Below are 27245 nucleotides of genomic sequence, written 5' to 3'. Positions count from 1 at the left end.
GGTGTTGAATACTGCATACATGCTTTGTGACAAATGTACTTTGAACGTTGAAATTGCAGGTGGCATGCAGGCAAACGGCAAGATGTTCTGCGGGACTCGTTGATGAGAACGAGGGGAAAATAAAACGGGACGGCTATAGGAGTGATGTAAATGGGCGGATAGTCACTGGAACTGACTCGGTGGACGCAGGGTTTGTTTCTCTGCTGCAACTCTCCATCAATCAATGACCCGAACCCAATAGGACCTGATCAAGCAATATCACACTTTAAATCCAATGACTGGGCTGGCTTAGCACAAATGATCCCATTGTTGAATTACAATATTTCCTATCAAGTTATGCTTCATTGTTAACGGCCGCATGTTTGCTGGTGTCTCATTTGTAATGGTGAAATAATTGTATTGCAACACAATGAAGATGCCACGCTGCTGTCGTCATCTTTATTTCTCAATGCTAAATTTGTCGGTATTGAACGATGTCGCAATTGAAGATTCCCAGAGGAGATCTCAGGGTTTATAACTGTGATGCTCCCGGACGGAATGCGGATCCGGAGCTTCAATCAGAAAGGCCGCCAACAGCGTGCGGGCCGAAAATGTTGGAAACATTTAACAGCGCCCGAAGGATCTGCTATTTGATCATTGCCATCATTGGCTTACCCGGTAAGCGACTGGAAATGATGTGTTGTCAGCCAGTAATTTGCTCCGTTTTGTACCTGGAATTCTTGCCCGTTGATCCAGCGGTTAATCCCATGTCCCATCATATTATCAGCGGCATTATTCTGTTCAGATATTCCGAACAGCATTTGCTGTTTATTGCATTCTTTCAAATGAGACTAAACTTGAATTCTATTGTGTAAGGTGACAAACTCCACGCTCAATACCTAATTCAATGACGAGCGGCAAACGGTAGACCGTAAGACATCGATTCAAAACGGCGCCTCTCGGTCCTTTGAGTCTGCTCGGATAGTTAATTATGACTAACTGATGATCCCTCTCAACCCCATTCTCCAGACTTCAGCCCGTAACATTTCACGCCTTTACATAACACTTTAAATATCCCAAATAACTTGGTCTCCACAGCCGTATGTGGCAGAAAATTCCACAGATTCACCACCCTCTGGAAAACCATTTCTCCCACCGTCTTCATTCTAAAGAGACTTCTCTCTATTCTGAGTCCATGCACTCTGGTCCCAGGCTCCACCACTACAGACGACACCCTCTACACATCCACTCTATATAAACGTTCAATATTTGACCGTTTTCAGTAAGATCCTCCCCCCCCCTCCGCATTATTTTAAACTCCAGCGAGTAAAGACCCGCATCCATCACCCGATCCTGATACGTTAAACTTGTCATTACCCGGATCATTCCCGTGAAACTCCTCCGGACACTCTCCAATGCCATCGCGTTCTTTCGTCCCAAAACAGCTCTGAACGCGGTGTGACTGACGCCTTATAAACCTCAGCAGTACATACTTGAGTTTATATTCTGGTCCTCTCGAAATGAATCCTAGCATCGATAAGTTCACCATTACCGGATCCTGCACCGAAGGCCCGTGGCCCCTCTGATTTCTGAATTTGCATCTTTGCGTCCCATCGTAGGATCAGCAACAGTGTTTTGTTAAGATATTGTGAGTAATATTCACTGTTCATTCCTTTCTTTCAATTGAGAGTAACAATGAAATTATTATTCTAAAAATGACAGTTTCCACGTTCTCGATCGGACTCACGGTCGGGTAGCAGACATGTTGTTGCCTGTATCAGGGCCGTCTGTCGGTGCCGGTCAGCCATCTCTGAAGCGGTCTCCATTCGTATATTCTGCTTACACAGTAACATAATTGCTCCAGTGAAAACGGTGTTTTATAGGGACAAGAATTATAGGACCCGGTTATGTGTAAGCAGGGCTTGAGAAACAGAACTCAGTCTGGTGTCAAGAGGCAGAGCAGATAACCACGAGGAAATCTTCAGATGCTGGAAATTCAGACAACACAGAAAAAATGCTGGCGAAACGCAGCAGGCCAGGCAGCACCTATAGGGAGAGGCGCTGTCGATGTTTCGGGCCGAGACCCTTCGTCAGGACCAGATAACACTTCGTCAGAGCAGATAACCAGTTGATTAAAACAAGGGGTGGCAATGTGCACCGGGTGAGTAGGGTCTCTCACTGACGAAGTCACCCGGGGTTCCGAACAGTCGGCGGAGTTTATTAAATAATCCATTCTCTTTTATTCTTCACAGTGAATTTGGTGGCGATCGCGATCCTGTCCCGGGGAAAGTGCGGCCTCTCCAGCTGCACCACTCGCTACTTGGTTGTCATGGCAGCAGCGGACATGCTGGCTGTCGTCACCGCCGTCATACTCATGCGAATCAGCTATTACTTTCCCGGATCATACCTGGACAGGTATCCCACCTGTAACATTAACTTTTTCCTGATGTGCGCGGCCAGGGACTGTTCCGTCTGGTTCACCGTCGCATTCAGCTTCGACCGCTTTGTCCTCATTTGTTGCCAGAAGCTGAAAACAAAATACTGCACCTTGAAAACTGCGGCGGCGGTTCTGGCGATAACCGGCGTCCTGCTGTGTCTGAAAAACGTCCCCTTCTATTTCTCTTCCGAACCCAAATTTATCATTGATAAAGTACCGTGGTTCTGTAAACGGAAGCGGGTTTATTACACCGACCCGCTGTGGGTGGGGTTCAGGATGCTTGATAAGGTTGTGACCCCCCTGCTGCCTCTCGCTTTTATTTTGCTGTTCAATGTTCTGACGGTCAGACACATTTTACTGGCCAGTCGTGTGCGGAAGGCCCTGAGGGGTCAGAGCAAAGGGCAGAATCAAAGTGACCCGGAGATGGAGAGCAGGAGGAGGTCGATGATCTTACTGTTTACTATATCTGGCAGCTTTATCCTTCTGTGGTTAACAACTGTCCTTGACTTCTTATATTACAACATCGCCGGAACAACTCCCAGCCAGTACAACAATTCCGAGTTCATCTTTGCACATGTCGGATATATGCTACAGAACTTCAGTCTGTGCACCAACACTTTCATTTATGGGGTGACTCAATCGAAGTTCCGGCAGGAGTTTGTCAACGCCGTGAAGTATCCGGTTAACTCCATCCTCCGAATTATTAAGAAATAAAATCTCGTAGTGCTGTCCCTACTGGGAGAGTGGGGAAGTGAGGAGAGGATTATTGAATTAACTGAAAAAAGTAAATGCTCCAAAAATGTTCTTGGCATAAACTCAAGAGAGAAAAATGTTACTCAGTTAATAACATAGTGACTGACAACTAAAATAAAATCCTTTCTTTTTCAATCTTTTTATTGTTTTTCAAAAGTAAATACTTAATGATCATGGTAGTGTCAAGCGAGTGGGATTAGACTGTTGGTAATTAATATATGAAAGAAAAAGCTATAAATAGCACCAATATAATTGACCTCCCAAACCCTTGATAGCCAAAATAGAAAAAAATAAAAAGATGGGGAAAAAAACCAAAATTGAAATCGAAAAACATCTAAACCAAACTAAAACAAAACGAAACAAAGCTGGGCTATTCAATTATATCAAATAATATCATTAATGTCGTTAACTCCGCTCCCCTACTCAACTCAATGAATAAAATAAAGGGATCAGAGAAAGTCAGATTACATTCTATGAAAGTATTGACTAAAAGGCCTCCAAGTTTCTGCAAATTTAACCGAGGGGTCAAATGTGACACTTCTAATTTTTTCTAAATTTAAACAAGATATGGTTTGGGAGAACCATTGAGATGTGGTTAGAGGATTAATTTCTTTCCAGTTCAATAGCCATTAAGGAGGCAGATGCAATCATCTGCCGAGCTTCAGAGGGCAGATCGATCATTGGTAAATCAAAAATTGCCGTAATTGGATGAGGTTGTAAATCCATATGTAAAATTGTAGAAAATATATCAAAAATATCTTTCCAAAACTTTTCCAAGAGAGGGCAAGATCAAAATATATGAGTCAAAGAGGCTACCTCAGAATGACATCTATCACAGATCGGATTTATATGAGAATAAAATCGAGCTAATTTACCTTCGGACTTATGTGCCGTATGTATCGCTTTAAATTGAATCAACGCAAGTTTAGCACAAACAAAAAAAAACTGATTATTTTACTTAAATTTTTATATCTTTTCTAAGCGGTACCGATCTTTATTCCTTAATCTTTTTTTGATACTATTGACCCTAAAATTTCTTATATATGGCAGAATAAAAATCTTAGGCTGAGTAAAAAATATTTGCAGAAATCCAAAAAGATTGGTGGCTTGGCTTTGCCGAATTTAAGATTTTATTTCTAGGCAATTAATATTGGATATTTAATATTTTGGACACATGAAGTGCATTTGAAAGTTAGTCCTCATTGGTTGACCAAACTCAGGCGGCTGGAAACGGCTCCAGACGCCCCTTGGACGAAATGTGTTGAGCGGCCACTCAATCTGTCCTGAACCGCCGTTTGGCTCCTTAAAAAGTTACGAGCCCATGGTAGTACAGGGAAGAGTCTATCATGGATAAAGCCGAGCTGATTAGCTGGAGACAAAGTGTGGGAATAAAGGCAGCCTTAAGTGGCTGGCTGCCGCTGATTATTGCTGATCCACAGGGGTCTATGTCGGGACTGATTCTGTTCAGGTTATTTCAGTTGTTTGGATGATAAATTGATGGCTTTCTTGCGGAGGTTTACAGACTATATGAAAATAGATGGAGGGGCAGGTAGATTTGAGAAAGTAGGGAGCAGGTCAATAGAGCGTGGGGTTTAGATGGGGTGGCGTTTGATAGTATGTAGAGAAACCTACAAGAGGAGAAGCTGGACTTGATTTGGTATTGGGAAATGAACCAGGTCAGGCGTCAGATCTCTCAGTGGGAGAGCATTTTGGAGATAATGACCAAAATTCTCTTTCCTTCTATTGGAGAGGGTTAGGAACAGACAAATTAGGAAGGAAATTAATTGGAGTAAGTGGAAATTTGAGTCTATCTGGCAGGACCTTGGAAGCATAAATTGGGAGCAGATATTCTCAGGGAAACGTACGAAAGAAATGTGGCACAGGGAAAGGATGGTAGGCTACAGGAAACGTGGATAACTAGGGCTGTTGTAAATCTAGTCAAGAGACGAAGAACTTACAAAAGGTTCAAAAAGCTAGGGAATGATAGAGATCTAGAAGATTATAAGGCTTATAAGGCTTAAGAGAGAAATTAGGAGAGCGAGAACAAGAGAAGGCCTTGGCGGTCAGGATTAAAGAAACCCCAAGGCATTCTACAAGTATGTGAAGAGCAAGAGGATAGGAAGTGGGAGAATAGGACCAATCAAGTGTGACAGTGGAAACGTGTGTATGGAACCGGAGGAGATGGCAGAGGTACTTAATGAATACTTTACTTCAGTATTCACTGCGGAAAAGGATCTTGGCGCTTGTAGGAAAGACTTACAGCGGACTGAAAAGCTTGAGAAGGTAGATATTAAGAGATCGGATGTAGTGGAGCTTTTGGAAAACATCGAATTGGATAAATCACCGGGACCGGACGAGATGCCCCACAAGCTACTGTGGGAGGCGAGGATGAAGGTTGCTGAGCCTCTGTCGATGATCTCTGAATCACCAATGGGGGCGGGAGAGGTTCCGGAGGATTGGAGGGTTGAGGATGTTGTTTCATTATTCAAGAATGGGAATAGAAATAGCTCAGCAAGTTATAGACCAGTGAGTCCTACTTCGGCGGTTGACAAGTTGATGGAGAAGAACCTGAGAAGCAGGATTTTTGAACATTTGGATGGGCGTAATATGATTAGGGGAAGTCAGCATGGATTTGCGAAAGGCAGGTCGTGACTTACCAGCCTGATTGATTTTGTGAGGAAGTAACTAAACACATTGATGAAAGTAGAGCAGTAGATGTAGTGCATATGGATTTCAGCAAGGCATTTGATAAGATACCCCATACAAGGCTTATTGAGAAAATAAGGAGGCATGGGATCCAAGGGGACCTTACTTTGTGGATCCAGAACTGGCTTCCCCACAGAACGCGAAGTGTGGTTGTAGACGGGTCATATTCTGCATGGAGGTCGGTGACCAGTGGAGTGCCTCGGGGATTTGTTCTGGGACCTTAACTCTTCGTGATTTTTAGAAATGACCTGGATGAGGAAGTGGGGGGATGGGTTAGTAAATTTGCTGATGACATAAATGGTGGAGATGCTGTGGATAGTGTGGAGGGTTGTCAGAGGTTACAGTGGAGGTTGATAGGATGCAAAACGGCTGGATTGGGGGGTATGTCTTATGAGAATAGGTTGAGTGAACTCGGCCTTTTCTCTTTGGAGCGATGGAGGATGAGAGGTGACCTGATAAAGGTGTATAAAATTATGAGAGGCACTAATCTTGTGGATAGTCAAAGTCTTTTTTTCCCAGAGCTGCAGTGGCTAACAAGAGGGGCACAGTTTTAAAATGCTTGGAAGTAGATACAGAGGAGATGTCAGGGGCAGGTTTTTTAAGCAGAAAGTAGTCGGTGCGTGGAATGGGCTGCCAGCGACGGTGGTGAAGACGGATAGTTGCATGGAGCTTAGAGAAACAGAGGGCTATGGGTAATCCCAGTAAATTCTAAGGTGGGGCATGTTCGGCACAGCTTTGCAGGCTGAAGAGCCCACAAAGCTCTAGGGTTTCTATGTTTCTACAGAAAGGCAGATTTGGAGAATGGGTAAAGAAATGGCAGCTGGAATACAGTGTTGGGAAATGAATGGTCATAACCTTTGGCAGAAGAAATGAAAAAAGTGTCTATTTTCTAAATGGAGAGAAAATTCAAGTTAAATCCGATGTGCGACAGGACTTGGGAGTCCTTGTGCAGGTCCGCTAAAGTTTAATTTGCAGGTCGAGTCTCTGGTGTGGAAGGCAAATGCAATGTCGCATTCATTACAAGAGAACTGGAATATAAAAACCATGATGTAATGCTGAGACTTTACAAAGCACTGATGAAGCCTCACTGGGAGTATTGTGAACAGTTCTCGGTCCCTTACCTTCCCTTAGATCTGAAACTGCAGAGGGTTCAACGAAGCTTCACAAAAGTGAATCCGGGATTGAATGGCTTGTCATATGAAAAGCGTTTAATGGCTCTGGGACTGTTCTCGATGGAATTCAAAAGAACAAATTGCGACCTCTCTGAAACCCATCCAATGCTGAAAGGCTTTGCTGGAGTGGATGTGGTGAGGCTGTTTCCTGTGGTGGGAGAGTCTAAGACCAGTTTGGGGCTGAGAAGAAAATTGGATCAGCCACGATGAAATGGCGGTGTGGACTCGATGGTCAAATAGCCTAATTCTGCTCCTATATTCTAATTGCTGGAAGAACGCCGATCCAAATTTTCACTCATTAACGTGTCATATTTTCCATTCTTTGGAGTTCCGCAATTAATGCAAAGAAATTAAAATCCCAACAGGGAATTGGCTCGGCTGATGCTTTTTTTCAAAACACACAATTCTAAAATGACTGTTCTTAACTGTTGAAGCCTCCATGTCCCCTTGGAGATCTCAATGGCTATAAAAACTTTGAGATTGTGGAGCCTCGAAGTTTCATTCGGAAAGGGTTACCTGCAGTGTCATTCATCATTAAAGGTCCAACCCCCACCCACATCCAGGATGTGTCCGGTTCTCATTTCTATCATCAGAGCGGTCTGCGTGCTTCTAAAAAATGAGCGGCTCCCGCGTCATTGGTTGATGAGATATTTCTGTTAACAGTCAGGTGTACCGGTGTCCCTCATAGAGTGGACACCGAGTGTATGCTGTGTGCTCTAACACGATTCCATTACTTCCCCCGTTCTGATCCCTGCTCGCTCCCTCCAGTGAATTTGCTGGCGATTGCCCTCCTGTCCCGGGGAAAGTGCGGTCTCTCCACCTGCACCACTCGCTACCTGGTCGCCATGGCGGCGGCGGACTTGATGCTGATCCTCACCGAGGTTATTCTGTACCGGATCAACTTCCATTATTTCCCGGAGTGCTTCCTCAACATAACCCCGGTGTGCAGTGTCATCACCGTGCTGCGTCGCTCCGCCGCCGACTGCTCCGTCTGGTTCACCGTCACTTTCACACTCCATCGGTCTGTTGCCAGCGGCTGAAAACAAGATATTGCACCGGGGAGACTGCGGCGGTGGTCCTGGGGACAACCGGCGTCCTGCTGTGTCTGAAAAATGTCCCCTACCACTTCACGTATGTACCCAGAGTGATCATCGACAATGTGCCGCGGGGCTGCTATCCAATGATCGCTTTCTTTACCGAACCAGGCTGGATGGGGTATGACTGGTTCAACACGGTTTTAACCCCGCTCCTCCCTTTCGCTGTCATTCTGCTGCTCAACGCTCTGACAGTCAGGCACATTTTGGCGGCCAGCCGGGTCCGGAAGGGGCTTCGGGGTCAGAGCAGTGGGGAGACCCGCAGCGACCCGGAGATGGAGAGCAGGAGGAGGTCTATAGTTTTACTCTTCACCCTCTCCGGCAGCTTCATCCTCCTGTGGCTGACGCCCGTCGTGGAATTCATCTGCTATCAGATCACGGGGACGGCGGGGGGCCGGGAGGAACGACTCGCAGTTCATCTTTCCGCTGCTCGGGTTTATGCTGCGGACTGTCAGCTGCTGCACCAACACGTTCATTTACGCGGCGACGCAGTCCAGGTTCCGGGAGCAGCTGAAGAGCGCGGCGGTGTATCCGGTCACCTCGCTGCTGCGGGTCATCGGCGCCTCGGCCACCTGAGCGACCCCGGGATCACCTGTCCGGCCCCCGGGCTTCTGAAGGCCCACGCACCGAACAACCGCGGCAAAGTGCGGGGAGGCCAGTCTGCCCTTGGCATAACCTGGAGAACACAGCACAGCACAGACCCTCGGCACACGATGTCGTGCCGACCTTTAAACGTACGCCAAGACCAACCTAACCCTCCCTCGCTACAAGCAAGAGAAAATCTGCAAACGCTGGAAATCCGAGCAACACGCACAAAATGCTGGAGGAACTCAGCAGGCCAGGCACCATCCATGGAGAAGAGTACAGCCCACGCTTCGGGCCGAAACCCTTCGGCAGGTCTGGACATGTATCTGCTTGTCATTTCTGTATGTAGCTGTGAGTTTCATAAATTTCTCTAATATATCTGCCTCGGTGACGAGTTGAGTCCCGATCTCCATTTTATGGTCTGGCAGAGTAGGCCGGGGAGTGGGGCTGAGGTGGGGGAAACGGATCAGCCTCGATTGAATGTTGGAACAGACTCGATGGGCCAAATGACCTAATTCTGCTCCTATGCCTTATGGTCCTCTGCTCCCCTGGTCATATATGTGACGTTTGTAAATAACTTGACGATGTGACCCCCAGGTTTGGAGTCCACACCGAGACCATAAGGCAACGGAGCAGAATGAGGCCATTCCGCCCATCACCGCCATTCTATCGTGGCTATTTATCCCGATCCCGTTCTCCTCATTCCGTTCACGCTGCTTCTCATCAGGAACCTGTCAACCTCCGGTGAAAGTCGGGACCACTTTCCATCGTATCGGGACATGTTGGACTTTGAAGGGTGTCATTGACATCCCGCCTCACGGTGGGGACAGCACAGAATGATCGGCCCGGTCTCTCATCCTCCGTTCGGACAGACAACTGGCGAACAGAACGGCTCGCATCCTCGCCATGAAACGAACTCCTCTCCATAGATAAAACGGTCAGACTGCGCACCGTGGGGTCTCACAAAGGCCCTGTGGGGCTGCGCTGGGACTTTCCTGTACGCATTCCCTCTTGCAATAAAGCATGGCCTCCCACATGTCTCCCCAAGTGCTCGCTGCTTCTGAATCCTTATCAGCCCGGATTAAGGGTCTGGTTAGGAAGGGATGACTATTCATTCCTCTCCATAGATGCTGCTGCCCGACATGCTGAGATCCGCCAGCATTTAGTGCGTGTTACTCTGGGTTTCCGGTGTCTGCAGAATCTCTTGTGCCACCTGAATCTCTGCCTCGTGTCCACGGACACTCCGGTCCCATTTCCTTTTCGTGACCCATTTCCCTTACGTCATTAATAATCTGGTTTCTAGTTGATAAGAATGAAGACTAACCTCTCAGTTATCACCGTCCACATCTGGTACACATCTGCCCGTTCACCAATCCTGAATGGACCGTATCGGAGACGGTTTGCGTCCTGCTCACTGCTCCCCATCGCACCAGCAACAGTGTAGTTTCATGCCGTCCGCAGACAGGCAATGTGTCCACAACATGACCCGGTAGTGGAGCGGTTTGCGTCCTGCTCACTGCTCCCCATCGCACCAGCAACAGTGTAGTTTCATGCCGTCCGCAGACAGACAATGTGTCCACAACATGACCCGGTAGTGGAGCGGTTTGCGTCAGGCTATTCGAGTGGCCGCTGTAAGATCGGGACTCAATTTCCACTGCTCAGTGAAAGGAGTTTGTACGTTCTATCCCCGACCGCCTAGGATTCCTCCGGGTAATCCGGTTTCCTCCCACGTTGCAATGACGTACTGGTTCGGGTTGATGAGTTGCTGGCACGCTATGTTGGTGCTGGACACTTGTGGGCTGCCCCCAGCACAATATTCACTGATTCAATTTGACACCGATGATGAATTTCACCCGAAGTTTAGATGTACACGTGACAAATAAATCTAATCTTTAAACACTTTACTGAAGCTTCAAAGTTATCGCCGTACTCTGCGAACAACTGGGCTGGGGAACGAACCCCGCGAATTCCAACTTGTCACTTCCTTCCATCCAGCAAAAGGCCCGCATCTCCCTCTTCCCTGCTTCGGCCCTGTCACCTGACAATGCCCCGTGTGGGTTCGTATTCAATGCCACAATCCATGCCAGACTCCTTTAGGAAACTTAACAAAATCCTTTTGAAAGCACAAATGCACTAAACCACCGCGTCTATTTCACATTTCACCCTTAACCCATGACCTCTGGCTCCAACCTCAGTGGAAAAGACCTGCTTCCACTAACCCTGTCTATACGCCTCATAATTCTGTACACCTGGGTTGCTCCAATTCCCCGGGTTTCTTGGTTCCTTTGTGAAACTACGAGGTTACATTTCCCACACTCTGCTCGGCAGGAACGTCTCCAGAGGTCAGAGAAAGTTGGAAGATGGTCATCCTCTCAAATACTATTTCCCATGTTCCCGTTGTGTATCTCGCTTCAATGTAGAGAGTATCACACTCAGGACACCTGTTCCTGTCGATAGAGCTGAATTTCAGTAATACAAGAACACAGGAGAAGGAATTGGCCACACAGCTTCACAACGATTCCCATCCATTCCAATTCTGCGCCAGTCCAAATCCCTCATAGAGTTATAGAGTGGTAATTTTACCACGAAATTAGTTCAAAGAGCAAAGACTAGTACAGCACACTACAGGCCCTTCGGCCCACGATGCTGTGCCCACCTGTGTAAACCTACTCTGCCATCAATATGACAATTCCCTCCTACACAGCCCACAATCTGCTATTTTCACGACATCCACCTGTCTATCCAAGTATCTTTTAACGTCCCTATTGTGTCAGCCACCAGCATCCCGGCAGTGCGTTCCCAGAACTCACCACATCGTTCAAAATAAAAACAACTTTCCTCTCACCTAAACATTCCTCCGCACATCTTCAACGCGTGTCCTTTCATATTGGCCGCTGCCACCCTGATGAAAAAGGTGTTGTTGACCACCCTGTGTCTCCTGTAATCTCATACACCGGCATCACGCTCTGCAGCTTTGAAGAGAAATGTTCCAGCTCGTTCAGCCTTCCCTCACAACACGTGCTCTAATCCAGGGAACATCCCGCTGAACGTCCTCTGCACCTTCTCTAAAGTATTTTTAAACGTTTTCCCCACACCTCCCTCCAGACAGTTATTCCGCTCAACCATTCTATGTAGAACCACCACAGCTCCCCGAAGCGCCCTCTATTTATCACCCCAGTCTCTGCACCACAATGTAAATACCGTAAACTACATTTCTATCAAGTTGTTTACATTGTAAATACACGCTGGTGTCTTTGTTATTTTTGCACATTCTGTTCTAAATCCGTACTGTAATCACGAACGTTATTTATATAACTGTTTACGCTTTATCACCGGTAAATGTTGTTTTTGTTGCATGCCATCCCAACACACCACGTCAGCTTACGAATACACGTAAATGTATCGGGGAAAACATTGATCCCTGATCGCTGACGTTTCCTATAACGGGACGAGCTGAACTGAACACAATACTCAAGTGCGTTCCAACTGGAGTCTGACAGAGTTACGTTACCTCGCGGTACTTGACCTCAATCTCTGACCAATGAAGGTTAGCGCACCACGTGACTTCAGAACCATCCTCTCAACCTGCGCCGAATGTGTAACATGGGTCTAGTGTTGTTTGGGTGTCAACTATAGTTGTCCCAGTTACTGGTGAGAATCAACGGTTAATTCTTCCCTTCTTCTCTATCCAGCGAGTGTTTAGAAGAGTGCACAGTTCCTTTAAAGCAAACGGAAAAAACGAACAGCTGGGGAACTGGAGAGAAGAGAATGGTTAATGGAGAATGGTCAGCGTTGGGGGGAGGGGGTCAAGATATACAGTATGCATTTACTCTGCAGTGTAAGGCGGCCAGCACCTCATCTTTTGCAACGGGCGTATGGTTCAAGGCAGCACCGTCTTCTTCCCTGAATTTCCTTGCTTCCATATATCCTCCACGCTAAATTCAGCTGGGATGTATTCACCTGAAACCTCGCCCATTCCCTCGGGCTCCACACAGACGGCCGGACAGATCCACTCACTCTTTGAACATGCATTTACCCCAATATGTTTATACAATCCCAGAGGATTCTCCTCTGCCTTTCCTGATAGATCGTTGCCGTGTCCTCTTTTTACCATATGTTTATATAATCCCGGAGGATTCTCCTCTGCCTTTCCTGATTGATCAGTGACGTGTCCTCTTTTTACAATATATTTATATAATCCCGGAGGATTCTCCTCTGCCTTTCCTGATAGATCGGTGCCGTGTCCTCTTTTTACAATATATTTATATAATCCCGGAGGATTCTCCTCTGCCTTTCCTGATTGATCAGTGACGTGTCCTGTTTTTACAATATATTTATATAATCCCGGAGGATTCTCCTCTGCCTTTCCTGATTGATCAGTGACGTGTCCTCTTTTTACAATATATTTATATAATCCGGGAGGATTCTACTCTGCCTTTCCTGATAGATCGTTGCCGTGTCCTCTTTTTACAATATATTTATATAATCCCGGAGGATTCTCCTCTGCCTTTCCTGATAGATCGGTGCCGTGTCCTCTTTTTACAATATATTTATATAATCCCGGAGGATTCTCCTCTGCCTTTCCTGATTGGAAACAAGATGTCTATTTACCAGAAAATAAAATCAGCCTGTTCTCAACCATAAACCCCGGGAAACCCCCGGCTAACCGCTCTCAAATTGGCCCCGCATGAAATTAACACCTGATATTGTGGAAAAGCCCTATCTTTTTGCAGAACTATTTCAGCCTGGTGGAATTATGCTCACTGGTCGCAAAATGGTCTCTTATTGACTCTTCAAGGCATTTGCCCTTAAAGATAAAAGGTAAAGATTAGCGTTAATTGTCACATATCATAGAGCAACTATTAGTGGGAAGATAGAGGATTGGGAAGCTGTTAAAAACCAACAGAAAGCAGCTGAAGAGATAAAAGATGAAATATGAAGGTCAGCTGGCTGATAATATCAAAGATGATACCGAATGTGTTTTACTTTCAGATATAAACAAAGTTACAGAGAGGTGAGAGTGTATATCGGACCACTGTAAAGTGACACTGGAGAGTTAGAAATGGGGAAACAATAAAATGGCGGACGAACTTAATAACTATCCTGCACCAGGCCTCCCGGTGGAAGACACGAACAGTATGCCAGAAATCCGAGAGAGTTTGGGGACAGAAATGAATGAGGTTTCCATTACTAAGGAGGAGCTGCTTGGGAAGCTGAAGGTTCTGAAGTTAGACAAGTCACCCGGACCTGATGGACGACAGCCCAGATTTCTGAAAGAGGTAGGTGGAGGGGTTGTGGAGACGGTAGTAATGATCGCTCAGGAATCGCCATTAACCTGTGACCTCTAGTTCCAACCTCTGTGGAAAGGTCCTGCTTGCATTAACGCTGTCTATACCCCTCATCATTGTGTACAACCTGGTTTACTCCTATCCCCCGGGTTCCCAGTTCCTTTGTGAAACAACGAGGTTACGTTTGCCACACTCGGCTCGGCAAGAACGTCTCCAGACGGCAGAGACATTTTGGAAGACGGTCATCTACCGAAATACTATTTTCCATGGTCACTATCTTTATTTCATTCCAATGTAGAGTGTATGACGACTAACATTTGTTAGTATTTGTCCTGAATTTCAGTAACACAGGAACAAAAGAATATGGGGCAGGAGTTGGCCACCAGCTTCCTAACACTTCCCACCCACTCCATTTATATCCTGACCCGATTCCCGCATGGATTATAGAGTCAAAGAGCACTGCAGAACAGAAGCGGGCCTTTCGGCCCATCTAGTCCATACCAGTCCGCTCCAAGAACATAGCCTTCCAAATCCCTCGCATTCAAACTGTGCTGTCTTTACGACAGTTATTTAGTTTATAATATTTTCGCTTAGTAATTCATTCAATAGTATTTTCTAGTTAGAATTAGAAGTGTTTAAAGTATATTCATTGCATGTAAAATATATCGGCATGCGATGACGTCACATCCGGTTTCGCCGCGTCTTGTGGGAAAACACCGGTTTGAAATTAGCGCGAGGGTGGGGGCTTTCCACGAGGCTCACCGGAGCAGAAGTTGTTTGCAGGCATGAGAAATCACAGTGAGAGCAACGCTGTAAGTTAATAGATAATCGATATATTGAACTAAGATGTTAATGCCGATCCTGTTAGAAATAACGACGGTAGATAATGTTTATGCTTTCGTTAGTTAAAGAGCCGCGGATAGTTTGCATGGAAGTGTATTTAAAGTAGTCAATGGAGCAGGTAAACTGTCCCTGTATACTGCACCTTAGTGTAATGTAGTTATAGTCACCTTTGCAAGTATTTACACTTGAAATGTGATATTAAGGAAGGAACAAATACTGTATCAATCTTGTATTGTTTTATCAACAGTTTTCACCATATGTTAATGTGAAGAGTGAACATAAATGGTTAATCTTACTGCGACCTGGTTCTTATTAACTGTGGTTTATCCGGACGTTAAATTCGGCGTTCGTTACACCCGAAGGAGAACGTTACACAAACTTCTCTTAATTGTTACAATTCAATCTGCATCTCGTTCCACTCTCGCAATATCCTCTGAGCGAAGACGTTCCCCCAACGATTCCGCTTGAATATATAACTTTTCATATTCAACCTGTGACTTCGAGTTGTCAATCTGAGGGGGAAACCCTGCTGACGTTGAAGTTATCTATATCCCTCATAGTTTTGTTTACCACTAAACATCTTGCCTCATTCTCCTGCGCTTCACTGAATGAAGTCCTAAAACGTATTATTCAGAGGGGCTCGTCCGGGATTTGAACCCCGGACCTCTCGCATGCTCTCAAACTCAGGCCCTAAGCGAGAATCATACTACTAGACCCACGAGCCCATTCAATGCTTCTAAACATAAAACTGATTACTTTCACGTTCTCAATCTCCTTCCTCAACACATCTGGGAGGTGTTTTATGTCTGACCTTGGAAGACAGGACCAAAGTAGAACAAAGAACAAAGAACTTGTCCGGCACACTCGGGGCCTTTCAGACCACCATGCTTTCTCCACCTCTGTAAACCTACTTTCCCGTAACTATAACTCTTCCCTCCTACACAGGCCATAATCCGACAATTTAACGCTCACCTGTCTACGTAGGTGTCTTTTAAAATTCGTAGTTACACCCGCGTCTACCACACTGTTCCAAAACCCACCACACTCTGTACAAACAACTCATCTCTGACATCTTCTCTAAACTCTCCTCCACTCAGCTTGCCGCTATCTGCAAGGAGTTTGTACGTTCTCCCATTTCCGCGGGGATAATCTGATCAACTATTTTAGTTAGACCTCCCCCACCTCCTCTATCTATTACCTCGCCCCCGTCACTGCACCGTCAGCATTTTAAACCGCTTTTTATATTAGAAATGTATTTTATTCCATATCAGTACTTTAACCACTAACGACATTTTATAACATTCTTTATTCTTCATCATTGCTGAATGTTGGGTTATTTTATCGCGTGTTTTTCGTATTGACGAGCACACCACAGCAAGTTCCTTATAGAGTAATGTGAACGAGTCTTAGGCAGATATAAATTACTCTGAAGCCTAAGATTTTTGCACAGTACTGCAGTAATTTTATGTATTGCATTGTACTGCTGCTGCCGAAAAAACATCAAATTTCATGAGAAATCTGAGTGATGACAAACCTGATTCTGATATTGGTCTCTGTTGTGGACTGAGAGTGGGAAGGGGGCAGGGAGAGGGGAATCACGTTTGGGAAAATTGGAAGGGAGATGGGAGAGAGCGGAAGGCACCAGTGAGACATTCGGTGATGATCAATAAACCGACTGCTTGGAATCAGACGACCTTGCCTGCTGCCTCGGTGCTAAGTGCCTGCACCTACGTCACTTCCTGACCCCGGAGCTCCTTCTCTACCACCCGTCCAACACTCCCTCCCGCGGCGCTCCAGCTTCACCATTCCCAAGACCCTTTGCTCCCGCCAAATCTACCAATACGTTCTACCCTGTATGTTGACAATACAGTACTGGGCAGAACTCTTAGGCACTTGAGCTGTATATCTGTCTGTGTCTCAGACATTTGCATAGTACTGTATATGCTCGCGCGCGATTGTGTGTATAATTTTTTCCTGTTCGGCCACATATTTTCAATCCTTCTATTCCCTTCTCCATGTTCTGTCTGACCCAGCTCTCGGTGATAACCTAAAATTATTCTGCAGCATTCAGAAATGTATGTGTTTAAGATCACGTTTGTTTCATCAGATATTGCGGGAGATGTTCTGGGCTGGAAACGGTTAAATGAGTGTGTTTGTTCAGTGACTGTAATTAATGACGGTCTCACTGGAAACCGCTGACGTTTGGGGACTTTTCCTTCTCTCCGGTTCATCGGTAAATACGGCTCTTTCCTTCCCACACTTCCGTGATTTCATTTCCATCGGAACTGCCGGGGCAACAGCGCCGCCCCGAGGCAGGGTCCGGTATTACAGTGAAAGATCTAGCTCAGTTCTGCATTCTCACTGTTGTGGTGCTTGTTGTTATATCCAGGTATTGATACTATAAACCACGCATTTGGTCCTTCTGTACACTCAGACTGAGATGTGGCTATTTTTTTTTCTTTGCTCTGAATGCAATATTGTCTCCTGAATACATATTACCTGAAGCTGACGTTCTGGGTAAGATGCTGACAGCACTTAACATTCTACTTTCAAGAGATGTACAATCCCACTTTCACCGCATCTCCCACTTGTGTTGATGTCAGCTTCATTTCCGTCTATATTGACTGATTTATTTATTTACAGATACAGCACGGTAACAACCAATGAGCTCGCACCGCCCAATTACACCCTTGTGACCAGTTACCCTACTGACCCGCACGTCTCTGGGATGTGGGAGGAAACCGGGACACCTTGAGGAAACCCACGTTGGGAACGTACAAACTTACAGACCGCGGAACTGAACCCGGGTCGCTGGCGTTGTGAAACGTTACTCTAACTGCTATGTACCGTGCCAACACCAAGGGCCGTCAGTGATTTTCACCGCTTACCACGTGAGAGGGATTGGTTAGCCTGAGGTGGATAAAATCCCCGGGCCACGGCAAGCTTACCTTCGGACCCTGTGGAAAAGTAAGGAAGAAATCGAGTGAACCCTTGCAGAAACTGTTGCTTCATCTTGTAAAGATCATCACCAATGCATCCGTTGTCTCTTCAGCACCTCTCTCCGGACTCTGGGATGTTGTCCATCTGGTCCAGGTGACTTATCCACCTTAAGACCTCTGAGTTTGCCTAGCACTTTTTGCTTTGTAACAGCAATGGCACTCACTCCTGCTCCCTGACATTCACAGACCACTGACACACAGCTAGTGTCTTCCTCAGTGAAGACAGATGCAAAGTGCCCATTAATTTAGTCTGCCATTTCGTTATCCCCCATTACTATCTCACCAGTATCATTTTCCATTGGTCTAATATCAACTATCACCTCCCTTTTACTCTTTATCTAACTGAAAATAACTTTCGGTAACCCGCTTTATGTTATTAGTTAGCCTGCCCTCATATTTGATCTTTTCCCTTCCTATACCCAGGTTGTCTCTGATGCTGAGCAGGGGAGGGCAAAGTCCATGGCGAGCAGGAACTGTGGGGAATCATCAGTGACAGGAACAGTGAGTAATTCTGTAGCTGACAGCAAGGTTCCTCACCTCCCTGGTGTCAGGGTCAGGGACGTCTTCAATCATAGAACAGTACAACACAGAAACCGGCCCTTCGGCCCCTCAATGTCATGCCAGGCCGAATAAATTAGTAATCAAATGCCAACCCAACTAAATCCCTTCAGCCTACACAATGTCCATACCTTCCATTTTCCTCACATTCATGTGCCTATATAAACATCTCTTAAAAGTCTCTGATGTTTCTGCCTCTCGCACCACCCCGGGTAGCACATTCCAGACACCCATCACTCTCTGTACAAAAGACTTGCTCCTCACCTCTCCTTTGAACTGACCCCTTCTCACCTTCAATGCAGGCTCTCTGGCGTTGGACGTTTCAACACTTGGAAGAAGATTTCTCCGTCCACTCTGTCTCTGCCTCTCAAAATCTTATTAGCCTCTCAGATCTCCCTTCTGCCTCTGCATTCCAGGTTGTTAAGTGTGAAGCCAAGCAGAGATGCAGAACGCATGCTGTTAAATAAGAGAGAGATAAGGGAGAGCCATCCAAAGTGCTAATAAGAGAGAGATAACGAGAGAGAGATAAGGGAGAGCCATTGAAAATGCTAATAAGAGAGAGATAACGAGAGAGAGATAAGGGAGAGCCATCCAAAGTGCTAATAAGAGAGAGATAACGAGAGAGAGATAAGGGAGAGCCATTGAAAATGCTAATAAGAGAGAGATAACGAGAGAGAGATAAGGGAGAGCCATCCAAAGTGCTAATAAGAGAGAGATAACGAGAGAGAGACACGTTTGGCATCTGCAGTGATACTGCCGCGGTCATTTCGCTTTGAGCATGACCTGCTCGGTAAAACTTCTGCTGAGACGAAAGGAAGTGGTGAAGTTTGATGGACAGGTGATACCCCATGGGGGGGGGGGGTAAAATAGCGGGTTTGCTAAGACGCAGGTAGACACGCCACGGGACCCTGAAGAGAGCATTGTGCCCCCACAAGTCGGTGGGAGTTTGGAGGACCGATTCGCGGGAATCGGCCAGAGGCTCACAGGGTGTAAAGGTCCGACCGGTGGGGACCAGTTGTGTGTCCACCCTCGGCTGGGTGACGGGTTCACCACGGAAGAACGGTCGCATCTGGAACGGAGGGGTCGCAGTCGCTGACCACAACGGGACAAGAAGACAACGGAAGGTTTGCCTGAAACTTCAGCTGTATCTCTCCCCTCCTTCCCCTCCACGGTACCACAACAACTATCTCAAACTACACTAAACTGAACTGAACTCTGGAAGACTGATCATTTACCCCTAGACTTCGATAGAGCTTGGCTGATTCCCATATTTCTGTGTATATTATCTTTGCTAACCTGTTACACTTATACCCTTGCATCTAGTGTACTGTATTACTTAATTTACTAATAAACGTTGTTAGTTTCCAGTGATAACAGACACCAACGAGTGTTCCATTTCTGCTGGGGTGACAGCCCAGTTACGGGGTACGGAACATAAGTGGGGCCTCTGTCCGGGATTTTGAACGCCAACATTGGGACTAGTTGAATCGATTGGGTTAAATTCCCGTATCTGGGGGAAAAAAAAAACAAAAAGGGCAAACAGCAGAAATGGAGACTGAGGAATTTCTAAAGATGCCAACCTTGGAGGCATTAGAGGATGCCAAGAAATCAGACTGGGTGAATGTTGCAAAACGGCTGAATCTTTGGAAGGGGAAGCAGGCAATGAGGAGACCGGAGATACACGGAACCACGGTTGAGTATTATGTGTGTCAGGATGTGTTTCCCGAAGGGGACCTGGAGGTGGTGTCTGAGAGCAAACCTGGAGGGGCTGCGATCCAGCTGCAGATGGAAAGATTGAGGCTCGAGCATGAGTTACGAGTAAAACAGCGAGAAAGGGAGGGAAGAGAGAAACAACTAGAAAGGGAGGGAAGAGAAAGAGAGGCGAGAGAAAGGGGGGAAACAGAGAGGGAGCGAGAAAGGGAGGAAAGAGAGAGACAGAAAGCTAGAAAAGGAGGAAAGAGAGAGAGAGAGAGGGAGCGAGAAAGGGAAGAAAGAGAGAGAGAAGGCGCGAGAAAGGGAGGAAACAGAGAGGGAACGAGAAAGGGAGGAAAGAGAGAGAGAGGGAGCGAGAAAGGGAAAGAGAGAGAGAAGGCGCTGGAAAGGGAGGAAAGAGAAAGAGAGAAGGCGCGAGAAAGGGAGGGAACAGAGAGGGAGCGAGAAAGGGAGGAAAGAGAGAGAGAAGGAGCTAGAAAGGGAGGAAAGAGAGAGAGAAGGCGGGAGAAAGGGAGGAAAGAGAGAGAGAAACAGCTAGAAAAGGAGAAAAGAGAAAGAGAAGGCGCGAGAAAGGGAGGAAAGAGGGGGGCGAGAAAGGGAGGAAAGAGAGAGAGGGAAGGCGCGAGAAAGGGAGGAAAGAGAGAGAGAAGGTGCGAGAAAGGGAGGAAAGAGGGGGCGAGAAAGGGAGGAAAGAGAGAGAGGGCGAGAAAGGGAGGAAAGAGAGAGAGAGAAGGTGTGAGAAAGGGAGTTTGAGCTGGAGAAGTTAAAGAGAATGCGAGACGGGTCCTAGGTGGAGGGTTCACGGCGACCCCGGAGGTAAGGTTGGTTCCCCCATTTGAGGAGACCGATGTTGATCGGTACTTTCTACACTTGGAAAGGTCGCTGTGAGTCCGGACTGGCCGAGGGATAAGCGGGCTGTTGTACTCCAGAGTGTGCTGAAGGGGAAGGCTCAGCAAGCTTACTCAGCCTTGTCAGCAGAGGATGCGAAGGAGTTTGATGTGGTAGAAGAGGGCAGAGGAAGTCTGCCGGCTGAGCCAGAGAGTAAGCCGGGGACTGGTGAGCAGGGTAAAGAAGACGGGGAACAGTCTGGCAGGAAGTCTCCTAGTTTTAATTGCGGGAAAGCCGGTCATATTGCATCCAGGAGCTTTGCCCCGAGGAAGGCGACGGGGAAAGGAAAGGCGACCGCGCCGACGGGCTGTGTTAAGCCGGTTGAAATGCCCTTAAGAGAGGAGGAGCTAAACCGGTTCAGGAGGGATGTGAGAAATCCCTTTCAACCGGGTTGGTATCTGTGAGGGAGGGTTCACCCCCCGGTGCCTGTAAGAATCTGGAGAGACACTGGGGCTTTTCAGTCCTTAACCCTAAACAGAGTGTTGCAATTCAATAGTGAGACAGATACTGGTGACGTGAACGTGACAGAAGGAGTTGGAAAAGGGACCGAGGCCCTACCGTTACATAAAGTATTTTTGACGTGTGATTTGTTTTCCGGACCAGTCACGATAGGGGTACGGTCTGCACTCCCGATACCCGATGTAGATGTCTTGCTCGGGAACGACCCGGCAGGTGGGGATGTGTACCCAGCGGTGAAGCTGACGAGCAAGCCTGCCCGGACTGAGGACCCGCCCATAGTTTCTGAAGTTACTCCCGCCTGCGCAGTGAGGCGAAGCATGGCCAGAAAAGCGGCAGAGACAGGCGCCAATTTACATGAGTCCAGCGTTGATTTAGTTGAGACGTTTTCACCAGCCCTGTACCAAGAGGGGTTAGAGGGTGGTAAAATGGAGAACAGTGGAGCTAAGGAAAGTAAAAGAGACGAGGCAAATTTAAGGTTGTCAAGGAAAGAGAATTTGAGTCTTGCCCATAAGCTACCCCTAGGTGTACATTTTGGAGTGAGGAATGAGTTTATGGAGGCACAGAACCAAGATGAGGAACAGATGTGGCAGCTAGAAGGTCCAGAGTTTTTACTGGTGGGGGGATTTAAACGTGAATGTATATTACAGAGTTTAATACAATACGTAGGTAGCCATCACTTAACAGAGTAAAACAGATACAGATTCAAATCTTACATCTAGATAAACAATCGGCAATCACATTGTCAGTACATTACAGAATACAAAGCAATACATATGTGATTATCATGTAGTACATTTCAGAAGAGTATACAAATACTAATTATTTCACATTCAAACTTAACTTTCAAACAGTCAATCTACCATGGAATTGAGTTTATCTTTCACAAGCATTGTCACAAAAAAGTCAAATTCCTGCAAAACCAGATCCTGTTGTTCAAAGTGGGGTTTGGTCAACCATTGTCCCTTTTCCACTTCGAACCAGAACACTTAACCATCCCGAGATCAGCTTGCTTACCAGCTCGGATGAGGCCTTCATAGACTCCCTGCACAGGTGCTAGCTTATCACCAATGTTTTCCAGTCTCAGCCCATTTGCTGAACTTTCAAACAACTCATTAATTTTAAGCAAGTCATTAATTCTATTTTCAAGATCATTAGTTCTATTAGTTTCCATAATAACACCAGCAGATGGTCTCTCCAAATCACAAATTTGAACAACATCACCAAGTTCTTTATCTTTAAATTCCAAAACTAACTGTAACAGACTAGCAGGCAACACACAGAAAATGCTGGTGGAACACAGCAGGACAGGCAGCATCTATAGGGAGAAGCACTGTCGACGTTTCGGGCCAAGACCCTTTGTCAGGACTAACTGAAAGGAAAGATAGTAAGAGATTTGAAAGTAGTGGGGGGGGGGGGGCATCCTTTCAGTTAGTCCTGACGAAGTGTTTCGGCCCGAAATGTCGACAGTGTTTCTCCTCATAGATTCTGCCTGTCCTGCTGTGTTCCACCAGCATTTTCTGTGTGTTGTTTGAATTTCCAGCATCTGCAGATTTCCTCGTGTTTTCAGACTAGCAGGCACTTTGCTACCAAACCACTGTCTCTTCAGCAAGGTCAATGGTTCTGACACCAATCCATACTTTAAATTTACCTGATTCAAAAGTCCAGTAACACTTTTCTCATTATCTTCATTAAAATTCACCTCACCAGCTTTTATCTCATCACCAACTTTTAGAACACCTTCTAACACAAGTGACAGAGAATCCTCACTTTCCACTGGTGCCAGGGTTAACTCGTTACTCAATGAACCAAGTCCATCTGACACGAAAGGACTGGATTCCTTTTTAACCAAGTCAGACCGCTCAGTCCTTAACTGAGATTCAACGCTAGGTTCAGTACCCTGTGAATCCACAGGTACTTCAATAACCTGAACACAGGCAAACGGGACAGCTGCCTCTTCTAGGTTTTCAATACCTGTGCCAGTTTCAAATGCCAAGTTCCCCTGATCCCCCAGCCAGTCTCTAGGCAACTCCCATCAGGAGAAAACTCAATCTTGTGGTTTAAAACAACCTCGTCTTCTAACCCAGCAGACTCCCTCAAGGTATTGGCATCCTTTTCATCTCGGAATGCCCTGACATTATCAGAAACACACTTAAATTCTTCAACTGCAAACAGTTCTTTCAAGCTATACAAACCATCAGTGTCCACCATTGGACCTCCCAGCTGCCACATCTGTTTCTCATCTTTGCTCTGTTCCTCCACAGATTCTTTCCTCGATAACGATAAATCTGCCTCGTGCCCCTTATTCTCCTCAGCCTTACTGTCCTCTAAATCCTGTTGGTACAGGGACGGTAAAAACATCTCGGCTAAATCAATGTTTGTCTCGGCAGCCTTTCTCGACTTGCTTCGGGTTACAGGCAGGCAGGATAAACTTCGGAATCTATGGGCGGCTCCTCAGCACTTGCAGGCTTGCTCATTACCTGAACTGCTGAGAACACATCCCCCCGGCAGGTCATTACCGAGTAAGACATCCACATCGGCTATCGGTAGTTCAGACCTCACCCCTATCTTGACTGGTCCGGATACTGAGTCACATTTCAGAAATATTGTATGCAGAGGTACAGCCTCACTCCCTTTTCCAATACCTTTTCTCACATTCACATCTCCAGTCTCCGTCTCATCACCGAATTCCAACACATTCCTTAGGACCAATGACTGACAAGCCCCAGTGTCTCTCCAGATTCTCACTGGAACCGGAGTTGACCACTCCTTTACGGTTACCAACCCGTTCAAAATCAATTTCTCGCGTCCTTCTTGAACTCTATCTGACCCCTCCTTCCTTCGCGGTCTGTTAAACGGCTCAATGCGGCAGTCGGGGTTGTCGCCTTTGCTTTTCCTTTCACTTTTTTTGGAGCAAAACACTTGGACGCTGTGTGACCAGTCTTCCCACAATTATAACAGGTAAACTGGGAACTTCCCTCCAGACTGCTTCTCGCCCTCCTTACCTTTTCCGATAGTCCCTGGCTTACTTCCTGACTTAGCCGGTGGTCTCTCTCTAACATCCCTACTAACCCTCTGGTAGCTCTGACTCCTGGACTTCTTTAAGTCTCTGAACTTTTGTCTACTCGCGTAGACTTTAAGTGCTGCATGTTTCACTGAATCATAATTCCTTGACTGTTCAAAGGTCAGGGCAGAATACGCCCTATGAGCCTTCCCTTTCAACTCATATGGTAACATGACAATCCACTTATCCTTCGGCCATTGTCGAGTCTGTGCCGCCTTTTCAAAGTGTAGGAAACACCGGTCTACCTCAGTTGTATCAAAGGGCGGTACTAACCCAATTTCCTGGCTGATATTAAACGGTACCACCAGCTCCTTACGCCTATTACCCTCAAACTCCATTTCTGCTGTTTTCCATTTGGTCTTCACACACCCAAATCAGATAAGGGAATTTACCCCCAATCAATTCAACAAGCCCCCCCCCCCCCACCAATTTGTCCTTCAAAATCCCAGACGAGCCCCCAATTTTGGCACGTATCCCGTGACCGGCTTGCCGAAAGAGCAGAAATTGAGAACACATTGGACTCTGGTATTACCGTAACCAACAGTGCTTATTAGTAAACTCAGCAATACAGTTCTATAAAATGCAAATATATGAAACAGGTTAGCAGTGATATATACAGAAGTGTGGAAATAGGAATCAAAATCAAGTTCATTCAAAGTCTAGGGGTGACTGAATAAAGTCTTAAGATGGTGAAGAATTCAGTTCACTTCAGTTTAGGTCGAGGTAGTTGCTTGTGTACCGTTGGAGAGAGAGAGAGAGGTGATGAGAGGGAAGCCGTTGCTGTTGATCTTCCCGCTGTCTTCCGACGTTCTGTTATGGTCACCGACTATGACCATACCACATATGACCGTTCTTCAGTGGTGGACCCGTCACCCAGGCAAGGATGGGCACACAAACAGTTCCCCACCGGTCGTACCTTCACACATTGTGAGCCACTGATCCATTCCCCGAATCGGTCCTTCAAATAACCCACCTTCGTCTGGGTGCACAACGCTCTTTCACTGTCCTGTGGTGTGTCTGCCTGTGTCTTAGCAGACCTGCTTTTTATCTCGCCTTTCAGGGCACCGGCCGTCCATCAACCCGGTCCCACCTTGCTGTCTCTGCAAGAATCTTAACAAGCAGGCAAAAGTGTCCTTGAAGCCAAGGTAAATAATCAGCCAAGGAGCCATAATATTAAATCATATCTCTCTCTCTCTCTCTCTCTCTCTCTCTCTCTCTCTCTCTCTCTCTCTCTCTCTCTCTCTCTCTCTCTCTCTCTCTCTCTCTCATCTGCGCTGGATGCCTCCTCCCTCCTTCTCTTTCTCTCATTAGCAGCATAGTTCACGGGGGGGGGTGAACTCTGGACCCCATCTCAGCTTGGTTTGCTCATCACACTGCCCATACACCTCCTCCCTCAACTCCATTTAGGGACTCAGATAGTCCTTCCAGGTGATGTGTCACCTGAGTATCGGCTTCTATTTTGTCTGGTGTTCCCGGTGCGACCTCCACGACATTGTTGAGGCCCGGCCTGAATTGTGGGACCACATCATCGAGCACCTACGCACCATCTGCCACAAGCGGGACTTTCCAGTGGCCAAACTATTTAAACCCGATTCCCAGTCCCATTCCGATGTGTCAGTCCTTGGCCTCCTCCTGTGCCAAGATGAGGCTGCCCTCAGGGTGGAGGAACAACACCGTATATTCCGTCTGAGTAGCTTTGAACCTGAAGGCGTAAATATTGATTTCTCCTTCTGATGAAGAAATTCACCCCCCCCCCCCCCGCACCACCCCAGGCCCTTCCCCTATTCGCCACTCTTACCTGTTACTTCTTCTCACCTATTACTTTTCTCCCTGTGTTCTCCTCCCTTCCCTTTCTCCGACTGTCCACTCTCCTGTCCGATCAGATTCCTTCTCCAGCGCATACCTTTCCCACCCACCTGGCTTCACTGTCTACAAACTCAATATTCTGGAATATTCCATCTTTCTTCTCAGCCCTGAGAACTAATGGTACGGACTGATTCCTCCCTCCCAGCCTGCTGGATTAACCCCCTCCTCCTTTGGCCTTGTACATTATCACCCTCCTCTTTCACCATGAGCCATTAACACACTCCTCTTTAGGCTTTCGACCTTAACAATCTGATACCTTGGCCCCCATACATTAATCCCCTCCTCTCACAGACCGAGTCCTTAACCCTCTCTCAGCGGCCTCATGTAGGGAATTGGCAGGATGCCATATGTGGACGGATCCTGGAGATCATAAAAGCCCAGCGGAAGTAGCTGAGGATCCAGGATCACTGGCGACATCCAGGCCCGACCCCTGAGGGGGAAACTGGATCCTCCCCTGAACTGGGGGAGTGCCGAGCCAGAGGGGGGACGTTCCAACTTCCCCAGGTCTATGAAGGGTCGCGCAGCCCCCCCCCCCCACACACCCCAGCCACCCACCCGAATGACCTATACACACACCCTCTGACCTCCCGCCACCCACTGTTTCTGCCCTGCCCACTCTCCCCAGCAAATGGCGCAAATGTTCACTCTCCAGATTGACCCGCAATTACAGATGATATGAAAGGAACACATCTCTCAAAATCTTGCGTTCGGACAGTTCCATGTTTATTGAGCACGCACAAGAAGCAATAGCAATGCAAATCATCAGCTTCACTACCAAATAATATTCAGGAATATCAAAGATCCCTTGGATTTTAACCCTTCAAACCCTTGCAGACTGTGGACA

The 27245-nt window shown here is 46.8% G+C and overlaps 1 protein-coding gene across 1 annotated transcript; it reads left to right on the top strand.

Annotated features, from left to right (window-relative positions):
- The first annotated feature begins 473 nt into the window (after window positions 1-473).
- LOC132389271 (probable G-protein coupled receptor 139) lies at window positions 474-3130 on the top strand. The gene is made up of 2 exons (XM_059961763.1): window positions 474-657; window positions 2232-3130. The coding sequence occupies exons 1-2, from the start codon at window positions 474-476 to the stop codon at window positions 3128-3130; spliced, it is 1083 nt and encodes a 360-aa protein (XP_059817746.1).
- The last annotated feature ends 24115 nt before the right edge of the window (window positions 3131-27245 follow it).

Source organism: Hypanus sabinus, unplaced genomic scaffold (assembly GCF_030144855.1).
Source record: "Hypanus sabinus isolate sHypSab1 unplaced genomic scaffold, sHypSab1.hap1 scaffold_520, whole genome shotgun sequence".
NCBI lineage: Eukaryota > Metazoa > Chordata > Chondrichthyes > Myliobatiformes > Dasyatidae > Hypanus > Hypanus sabinus.
Note: the sequence above shows the minus strand (reverse complement) of the source record. Positions and strands in the feature narration are given on the sequence as shown.